Source organism: Euprymna scolopes, chromosome 19, assembly GCF_053919585.1.
Source record: "Euprymna scolopes isolate OS-2025 chromosome 19, ASM5391958v1, whole genome shotgun sequence".
NCBI classification, from domain to species: Eukaryota; Metazoa; Mollusca; class Cephalopoda; order Sepiida; family Sepiolidae; genus Euprymna; species Euprymna scolopes.
The window spans coordinates 22,448,191-22,458,850 of NC_136500.1; the positions used below are offsets into that span (position 1 = coordinate 22,448,191).

At 38.6% G+C, this 10,660-nt stretch overlaps 1 protein-coding gene across 50 annotated transcripts in view; it reads right to left on the reverse strand.

Annotated features, from left to right (window-relative positions):
- The window catches only part of LOC145303484 (uncharacterized), a 578,993-nt gene that overhangs the window by 527,692 nt on the left and 40,641 nt on the right, over positions 1-10,660 (reverse strand). For 49 of the 50 annotated variants that reach the window (XM_080144905.1, XM_080144871.1, XM_080144856.1 and 46 more), the window contains exons 11-14: positions 10,308-10,418; positions 8,298-8,408; positions 1,647-1,757; positions 329-439 (exon numbers count right to left, since the gene is read on the reverse strand). In XM_080144905.1, coding sequence (XP_080001031.1) covers positions 329-439; positions 1,647-1,757; positions 8,298-8,408; positions 10,308-10,418 — 444 coding nt within the window. The remainder of the gene's footprint in view (positions 1-328; positions 440-1,646; positions 1,758-8,297; positions 8,409-10,307; positions 10,419-10,660) is intronic. The other variant, XM_080144904.1, reaches the window with a different exon arrangement.

The window sequence follows — 10,660 nt, forward strand, 5'->3', positions numbered from 1 at the left end:
ATGGAATTGTCATGTCACAATATGAAAAACGATAAGGCAGAAAATTAATGATCAATGAAAACACAATGACAAACAGTTTTCGAAAACAATTAGTGAAAATTAAGTCTTGCTAATTTTTTTTAGTTTTCAGAAAATATTTACGTCTCTTTTCTTACAATTAGAACTCTTCGTTTTTTTTTTTTGTTTTTGTTTTTTGATTGCAAAACTAAATTTTCGTTAATTGTCTTTGAAAACTATTTGATAGTTAGATGGAATAAAAATATGAAAGTTTGATGGAAAGATTGTGCAAAAATGCAAAAATATATTTTAGTGTATGCATCCTACTTACAAAATTGACAGTCCTTTCCGTAAAAGCGTCCTTTACATGTGCATACGTAAGTATCTTCTTTATTCGTGCATTTGCTTCCATGTTCACATGGTTTGATTGCACAATAGTTAACTGAAATTAATAAATCAAATTAGTATTAGTTGGATTATTCGAACTACCCTTTTCATCTGGGGGCGTCAGTAGAATCCCTTTTTGGAGAGAGCTTGTTCCTTGTTGACTGAGGTATATCTCTGGCCTTGTGCAGTTCTACGAGATCCACCCTACCAGGTTTTTATCTTTTCCCTTTCAGAAGGGGTTAGTTTATTGCTAATCGCCTGAAACGTCCCTATCTGAGAATGTAGAGGGGACTGTTCTGGCAATTTTTAGCAGGCGAGAGTGCTCTCCCTCTAGGGTATTGGCTTTTCAAACCTCCTTTCCGACCCTTGTGTCACATTATTTCGCCATGGAAGGGATATAAATAACTTCTCATCTAAGATATTATTCTCACAATATTTCAGCCAATGTAACGTCCAATCTTTATAAAGCACATTGTGCCAAACAGGTGGTCTATGGATCACATGTGGTCCATTGCAAGCTTATTTGCAGCCTTTACCAACGATTTTAAGCAACTTTGAAAAAGTGTAGGGGAGACAAAGAAAAATACCAAAATATGAGCTGTATCTGAAAAATACAGAAAAATTCTTATCTGTCCTCACTGTAGATCCTGAATAATGCAATTCCAAAATCAATTATCTTGTCAACAACAAGAATTGTCAAGCCTTGGGACAAAACATAAAAAATGTTTGAATACTTGATAATAAATGTCCATTTTTTGAATTTTTGTAATTTATATGCATTGTATTTGTTGCTGTCGTATTCAAACACATGTGAACCATATTTGTTGCATTTTAAATTTTCGTTATATTGAAATAAAGAACACGTTTATATTTCATACTAATTTCTTTCATTATATATATATTTTAAACTACATAAACGATTGCACTTGCATTCTTGAATACGATCAAACTATTGCATGTTTCTAATTGGAAGAGAAAATCTTTATTAAACAGTTTCAATTATAATCGTAAAAGTGTAGATCTCATGATAACACAAACTTACGCCTATCGCCCCTGTGGAACTATGAGTGTGGTTTGCTACCTTGTGCATAGCTTTTATTTGATCCCTCCAGGGCATGGAATCCCATTTCCATCTATACGTGTCTAGATTTGCCAGACTTTTCGATTTCTGATCATAACAATCATGGTAAAACGTTCAAAATGGAATTCCTATCAAACGGATTTATCTATCACCATCTATTTGTTGCATAAACGGTACTTACCAATTTGGCAGTTTTTCCCTTTAAAGCCTTCCTTACATTTGCAGAAGTATGTATCTTTTTTATTGACACAAAAAGCTTCATTCTCACACGGGCGCTTTGAGCAATAGTCAACTGTGAAAAAGAAATCAAATCGTATTTACACAAAAGTGCAAAATCAAAAATAGTTTTAATCATATTTCTATAACATATTCAAGACTGAAACTTTTGAGGATGTTATCATCTTTCCATAGAAAACACTTCACCTGCACATAAATGTCTTAGACGGTGGGATGAAGGGGAAATAACGAAGATAAAGGGCGAATGATAAGAGAATTAGTGAAGGGATTGATGTAAATAAACGAGAGAGAGAGAGAGAGAGAGAGAGATGAAAAAGGACAGAAAAAGGAAGAGAGAGATAGAAAGAGAGAGAGGGAGAGAGAGAGGATCTATCATGACATCACAATGTATTTTGCTTTTGTGAAATCTTTTGACTTTATAATCCTGTAAAAACATGATTATCAACCAATGTTTGATCTGTTTAAAATGAGAATCCCTATTTACTTTCGTCCCCACGAAGGCAAAGTTAAATACAAAGTTGATTTTTTATGTAGGCGAAATCCAGTTTCTACAAAGGAGCACTCTGGATTTGAGTAAAATTTAAATTGTTTCAGTCTAGAAGGATTTCTGGCTTTCTTCAAACAAAGTCCCCCAACGGTTACTGACGAATTTGTGTTCATATGACGTTATTGGTGAACTGTTTTTTACCGATATAGTGGAGCAGATTACCCAAACAATCGTTCATTTGATGATACAAGCATGAAATTTGGCATAAATATTCGCTGGATAGTAGATTTTAAGAAAAAAGTGATGGCCACCTGAAATTCCAATATGGCGGCCATTTTCCAAGATGGCCGCCATAGGAGTCCAAATTTTGAAAAATTTCAGCATATTATTGTATAATACAGTGCGTTTATCGAGCTTAAGTTGGTTTTGTTGTCATAATATTACTCACTTTAAGCTCGTTCAGTGTTCTAGTGTTCCTGTAGAAGCTTGACAAGGGCAACTGCAAAGTTTAGTACAATGCAACCCAGTCTTTTTACATTTGCACCTTCCACCACAGTCAGTCTTGCATCCACATTTTGTCAGTTCACTGCAGCATTTTGAAATCGGTTCCAGTGAAGTCCACACAATTTTCCAAGAGTCATCTTCTTTTGACCATCCCCACTTTGAAGGACACTGAAGTTCTGGATCACGTATGACACTTTGTCCCCAAACATGACCTGCTTGATAGGCAGCTCTTTTGGCATGTTCCTTGAGTGCATTTTGAGTTGGTGGGATTAAGTCATATGACCTTTGCTTCCGTGCAAAGAGGTCAAGTCTTGCGTCATCTACTGATGAGGTTGCACTGGACCTATCATACATGAGAATTACATATTTCTCCAATACTTGTAGATCAGACTCCTCAATTTCAGATGGGCTGAGACTGAGTTTTGCAAATGTGGCTGAGACTTCATTAAATACATTCCATGTCTGCAAGGCTGTCTTTTTTCCCTTGCCATTGAAAGAAGATACAACATCACACCCTGTGAAGGCATGGAAGAACAACATTCCCTTGGATTTCTCTGGTCCTAGATTGGACACAAGGTCATGTATAGGAATCCACCTGGTGTGTTCCCCCTTGCCGAATCTCACCCTCTTGGCCTCCTCATGTGTACAATTGTGCCAATTCTTCTAAGCTGAAGTTGGTGTAATTGGCACTGGTAAGGACGATTTCCTCCCTAGTCACAAGGACTGCATTGCTTGTGGTCATTTCAGCTATGGCATCGGCAAGGAAGTGGAAGAGTTCTGATTTGTTAGTGCTGTCTCGAAGGAAGCTCTTCCAGTTTGTAGGCGGTTTGCTCTTTGCGGTAACTCTCCTCCTGATGGCCTTTCCACGTTTAGATCTAGCTTCTGACTTAAGGCTGCTCTTATGGTATACATCAAAAATGATATCTGTTCTCTTGTGAGTGTGGCTGTAGTTCTGCACCAAGGGAAGAATATCGTTTTGGGCATATTCCTCAAATGTCTTTGGTGTTTTTGGTGCAACAGCATTCACCAGTGAAGCCCCATCAACAATCAGTACATCAGATTCTGGCTTGGACTCTGGAAGCTGAACTTGCCCTTGGAGAATTTCCACAAGATCTGACTTGGTACTTGGACGTAGGTTACCATTCTTGCTGAGAGAGGGGGGAAACGACTGGTTCTCATGCTTGAAAAATTCCTGTAGATCACAACCTCTAGTTTGGCAAGAGATGAAAAGGCGGGAAAACAGGTGACAATCCTCCTTTAGCAGTTTCTTCTCAGATTGTTTGCTTTGGCCAGTCCCCGTTTTGAAGAAATCTATGCTGTTCTTCTTGATGGACTGGTAGAAATATTGACCATCGTTAAGTTTATCCATAAACGTTTTGAACTGTTCTTTCCCCTTCTGAAGATGTGTAGCAACACGTTCAGCCGCAGATGATTCTGCTATGTCCTTTGTGTCAAGGGTCAGCAGATCTCCTGTCACCTCAGTGAATGGATTGCCCATTTCCTCTAGGACCATGGTGAGCCTTTGAACCTTCTCAAGGAATGTCTTCTGAGCTGCAGGTGACTGTTCATGGTGACGAGTGTCACTCTTCACATCCTTACTCCCTGGTGCTGTTTCATAGTCGGCCACCAACTTCCTTATTTCTGGCCCAGCCACCATCCATCTTCAAAGAGCTGCTGGATCTTCTGTCAGCCCAATAGCTCCACCATCTCCTTTGATGCTAGCATTATTTTGTTCGTGGGCTTGGTCAATGGCGACTGATGAGAAATGCCTGTCAGATTTGTGAACTACAAAGTTTCCATTTTGGAATTGTTGTGCAACCTCTGGGTGTTGCCTCTCTAAGCTCATCATATCTCGAAGATGAACTGGAAGCCATCGTGCGTAATTAACACTGTTGTTTGCGAAGAAATGGGGTATCAGTTCTGCCAGAGATTCACGATACAATGCGAAATTTCCCTCTCTGAAAGCACGTATCAGTGTCAGAATGGTCAGCTCCATGTTCAGAATCAAGAATCAAAACTGAAACAGAGGACTCTCTTTACTGCGGAAGCCACACCACTCTTCAAAGGTAACAGTTTTCTTATCACTGTCTTCCTGTTCAACAAGATATACACTGTAACCTTTCTTCAAGAGCTTGAATAAACTGCTTGCTGTAACCTGATGAACTTGGCGAGTCTTTGTAACATTTGTAGCTGATAGAAATGAATCTGCAGAGCCTGAAGATGCTATTTCTGCCTCAACAAGTGCACCAGTCCATCCGCTGCCCTCTAACATTGACCCTATTGATTTAAAGGCTGTCATTTCAATATGTAGTCCACCAAACATTATTACAAACTTGTCCTCCCATATATGTCTGGCCAATGCCACTGTATCTGTTTCGCCAGTGCATAGAGTGGCTGGTCTGCTGTTATAACGGGTGTTTGTCCTGGGTTGAGGAACGACACAGTTTCCTTGATTTTGTCCATAGAATGCTTTATGGTGGCAACACTGTGTGCTTGATCTCGCAGAAGGGGCAGCAAAGCATTTATACTAGTCACAAATTCTGCTCTTTGGTTGCTTGCATGATGGGCAGACCATGTTACATTTGGTGAACCATCTACATCAGTGGTATTATGGACCTTTTCCAACCATTCATTTTCAAGCTTGACCTCCTCTTGGAAAAGACTGGGATCTGGAAGTGAAAAGTTATCACGGATGCTTGGTTCTGGATTCTTCTTACGGAAAAAGGCTGGTGGAATATTTGTATATGACTCTGGAAGATCCGGGACCTTCTTCGTCCGACCTTCTGCAACATTGGCCAAGATGCGTGCTTGGGTGCTGGAACATTGAAATACTTGTACCATGGAAAGATGTGCTTGATGTTGTTGCTGTTGGGTTGTGATCTATGTTATTTACAGCAGATGTTGTGAACAGCCCTTTCCTCAAATTTGGTGGACACACGACATCATCTTCCACATATTGCTTTACAACAGTCTCACCCAACTGTCCTGATATTTCCAAAACTCTGTCATAAGATATGCTTATTCCATTCTCATGCAGCTTGTCGATCAGTTGTCTCTTTCTTGTCTTTGCAAAAACTTTCATTCCAACATAAACAGCAAATGGTGTTTCACGGTCTTTGGCATGTCTTTGAGATTTCGAACCTTCCCTGTACTTTGAGTAACAGTTGAACTGCAGTAGTTGAGCAATGGCCACATCTGACTGCACAATACCATGATTCAGATGGGACCTTATGTCCACCCCATGCTCAATACTGCAAACAAACTGCAGAAGTGCCTGGGGAACGGCTTCCTCTCCAAACCTTTCTTGAAATGCCTGGCTGAATTTTGTCTTGTGAGCCAGCATCTCTTTCCGGATGATATCAGCAGCTTTAGCCAGATGAATGGCTTCACTGTACTTGCTAGCATCAGATAGAATGGTGCTTACATCTTTTCTGAATGCAAGAAGGACATCTCGCCCTTTCTTATGTGCTTCAAGCTCAGGGATCCTAGAGAGTAACTGCTCTTTTAATCTGGTAGAATTGACCTCTGGGGATTCCACACCTAGTTGTTGCAGCCGACGCTTGTAAAGTGAGGCTAGATCAACAAGTCGAAATATCACTGGTGTTGTTTCTGTACCGGTAACCATGCTATCCATGATGTAGATCACAAGCTCTGAAAACGCTAAGGGGTAAACGTCTTTCCCTTGACCGCTGTCATTCTCCTCTTGCTTCATGACATTAAGATGTGCTCGCTCTGAGTTGTATAACTGTGCCAAGCATCGAGGGTGATACTTCAGCTCTTGGGCAACAACATCACCAGCACTTAACTTTGCTAGGAGCTTTCCATTGTTTAGGGTCCGGGCACACTGATTAAGCCTTTCATTCAGCTGCATGGTCATTGCCTGTCTTAAATTTGATATTTCATCCTCTTCTTCACATAAGAAGCACTGTACCTCTGGAGGGCCTGAGGTCCTTTGTCTCTTCTCACGGTTCTCTTCTGTGCCTGATGTACTGGGGGTTATTTTCCTTTTCTGTCCTCTTGACAGCTTTGTGTTATTGAACAATAGTCGGCAGCTTTGGTGATATTTTGCTTTATTTCGTATCAGTGTGGCTTCTATGCCTTCTCCTTCATCTAACCGTGCTGGATTAAAAGGTATTGGCATATCATTAAGGGCATAAAACAAAGGCACATTTTTTGCAATTTTCGCATATCCAGCATAGTCCTGTTTCCTCTGGAATGAGCTAAGAGGTGAAATTAGAGTTTCATCTCTTTTGTCAACCTGACAAAGGCAACATTTACTCCACTCAGTTTGCTGTCTAGTTTTGGCATCCATCATAAGAGTCGTTGAAGTGGTGTAGGCCGAGGGTTTATCCTTTTACCACCTTACCACCTTTGCTCACTTTGATGTATGGGATACAGTTAGGTTCATGCTGCTGCCCTACACCTAACCCGATCGTTCATCCAATATCATTTAAATTCCGTGTGATCTGTACACCATCCGGATAATAATAAAGCCCCTGTCATCCTTGGCTCGGCTCTCCCGCGCTGGCACATCCTGTCAATCCAGGTGCGGCTATCCAACCTTAGGGGCTGGCTAGATAGCATTTGGGATACTAAACTGGAGTTTAGCTGATATTGAACCCCATGCTGAGTTCCACAGCAGTGTCTGTCACCAGTGTGCCCTGGTAGTGAGCGACATACACTCTCGTCATAATATTCTGCAAAATTCTCCTTCTGTGGAAAAAACGGTGGTACTTAATTTGATCCTCGTGAGATTTGCCGCCTTGGTCACAATTTCTTAATGGGTTGATTCAGGGGCTTGTATGGAGTGAGGAAGGTAACGGAATTAAGAGCACCTGATTTCTTCAGGATGACTAGCATGGTTTGTAAGCCTTTTTGGGGCATTTTATAGGCAAAAACAGGTTATCCACTTTGTCATCCTTGCATTAGCAGTCCTTTTTAGGCATAAAAGTTGGAAAAAATGAACGTTTATGGAAATTTGTGGTTTGCTGGCGGCCATCTTGAAAAAAATGGTCGCCATATTGGAATTTTTGATGGCCAGCACTTTTTTCTGAAAAAGTAACTTACAGAGACTATTGATGCCAAATTTCATGCTTGTATCACCAAATGAACGATTCTGGCAAAAAATCACATTAAGCTGCTCCACTAATATAAATGACTGCACATTAAAAATAATAATGTTTTTTTTAAATAAAGTATTCTTCAAGCAAAGACTCCGACAGTTGCTACAAGTCTGTCAAACTAAGTCGTAAAAACCTCGTTTCATGAACGCATTTTTATTATAAAAGTTCAAATAACTTTTTTTTATTTCTTTAATTTCAATAAATCGCTTATTAGTCTGACAGGCCTACAGCAACCGTTGGGGGACTTTGCTTGAAGAAAGCCAGAAAGCCAGAGTTCTTTTCCACTGACCAAGGACAGAAAAAGTGAAGTGTATTAGAAGAACAGATACTACACTTGGCTCCTAGCCTAAATTTTAAGGAGTAGATGACGAAAAAAAATGGTGACAGAGGCAAGCAGATGAATATGCAAGTATCACTGAGAGACAATGATAAAAAATTACTATAAAGCTAATAATAGGTTTTGTATGTATTATTTCCTTACCAATTTGGCAGTCTCTTCCTGTAAAGCCATCCCTGCAGCTACAGAAGTAGGTATCTTTCTTATTGGTACATGAACCTTCATGTTTGCATGGTTTCTTTGCACAAAAGTCAACTGGAAAGAGTTAATCAAATTTGTATTAATACAAAATGCCAAATTAAATATAGTTTCATTCATATTTTAGTATAATTAAGCCATAAACATTTTGAAAATAACAAATTTAATATAAAAAAATAAAATATAAAAAAAATGTTAGTCAATCATTTAATAAAAAAATTACCCTAAAGAAAATGGCTGTAATATGTAAAAAAAGAAATAAAAACGGAATCCATTATTTACTTCAGGGGGTAGCATGCTCTCGTTTCACCAGCCAGAACTAGATAGAGGTCCTAAGTAATTCAGAATTGTAAAAAAAAAAAAAAAAGTACGATTGCGAATTATTTAGGACCTCTATCCAGTTATGGCTGGCGAAACAAGAACATACTACCTCTGTGAAGTAAATAAATGATTCCGTTCGAAATTCTGTGCAAATTGCCGAGTTTGACAGAAACATTTCCAATATAGATCTGAAGAAGCTCGGAGGTTACATCGATCGAAATATTGTCAATATGACGTTGAAGATGAGAACAGTAGTCCGAAGAATCCAAATAATATGTATTGTTGCTTAATTAAAAAAAAAAAATCACCGCAAATGGATGTCCAACTTTTATTTTATTAAAGAAATTTATTTAAAAATAAAACAATAAAAATATTCGTATTTGGCTGGTGAATTTTATATCTTTTTTTACAATTTAAATTAATTTAATAAATATTTCGTTATTTAATGTTTTTTATTGTGTTACTTTGTTGCTTTATTGAACTTGTTTTGACTTAGCAGAAAAGTTTGGTTGAAACAAAAAGCATTAATTCTGGATTGTCTTCTCTTTCCGCTAGTATAACTCTTCAGAAAATGAGAACAAAAAAAAAAATACTTTCGGAGAGTTAAAGTGCACTTAGGGTAACATGAGGTCATGGAAAGCAGATGTAATACGTAAACAATCAAGAATTTTGTTTATGTTTTATATCTCGTTTTGCTGGGAAGAAGATCCCTTTGGGTACAATGCTCAGGACAATCGCTTGTGGTTAAAAGTAAAGAACCTTACCTCATGCATCGTGCAGCTCGTATTAGGAAAGAAAAAAAAGAGAAAACAAAAATGGCCGCCCCCTGGTATTTATGGACTGATGATCACGTGACGTGACGGGATGGGGGAGGGGCTATGCAAATGAGATGTGGTTGGGTCTCTCTATAAAAGAGCCGCCTTCTTTATTTTGGGCATCAGTGTGGAAAGTGCAGAGAGAAGAGAACAGTTGGATTTGAGTTTGAGACTTTTGATCTGAGGTTGAGTTCAAATTTAACGTCATTGCTTAAGACAGAAAGAAACTGCAACCTACTCTCTGTACAACTGCAAAGAAAACCGTGGCAATACATTAAACACTTGTGAGAAAACAGTTTGAATGGGGTTGTGAATGATAAACAACAATAAAGTCACGAATGCCTTGATAGAGATAGATAGATGGGGAAGTCATAACCGTCAATGCCTGAATCACTCCAATGAATTAAACTGCATGTGACAACAATCCGGCTACCACATGCCACCATTATGATTTCAATCGGTGCTAGCATTTAACTTCCTTTCTGGCTTGCATAATCAGAGGCTACCTCTCAGGTGGACTGAGGAAGGGACAAGAGATTATATAAGGGTTAACACACGGCTCTTTTCTTGGCCAGATAACAACTCGCCACATTGTTTGGACAACCCCACCAAAATTCTCTCTTGGGACTTCAAGTCCAACGTAAACAAGTTCTTGATGAACCGTCCCTCTAAGTAATCCAATTTACAAAATCTCCACTACTTATGATTATTATGCTAAAATCCCATAACTAATGTATACCCATTAACCTTTATCCTCGAGTGGCCTCTGGGCCTTGATAAGTGGTGACTGCTTTGTAAAAAAAAAACCCAAAATACTCACCAAACTGACAATTTACTCCTACAAAGCCTTTCCTACATGTACAAACATAAGTATCTATTTTATTGGTGCATCTGGCTCCATTCTCGCAAGGTTTCTTCGCACAAAAGTCAACTGCAAAGAATAAATTGAAAATGCAAAATTGTTACGTAATTAATTATTTCAATATGATTCATTCATAAAACATCTGTTTATTCTTTTTTTGTTTTTTGCTTCATGCATAAATAAATAACCTATAATGAGTACGAAATAAAAAATATGGAAAAGACCAGCACAGTGTCAAAAGGAGATTGTGTTAGAGTTATTGATAATGTTGTATACATATGTACATTTAATTGAACGGCAATAAAGAAAAA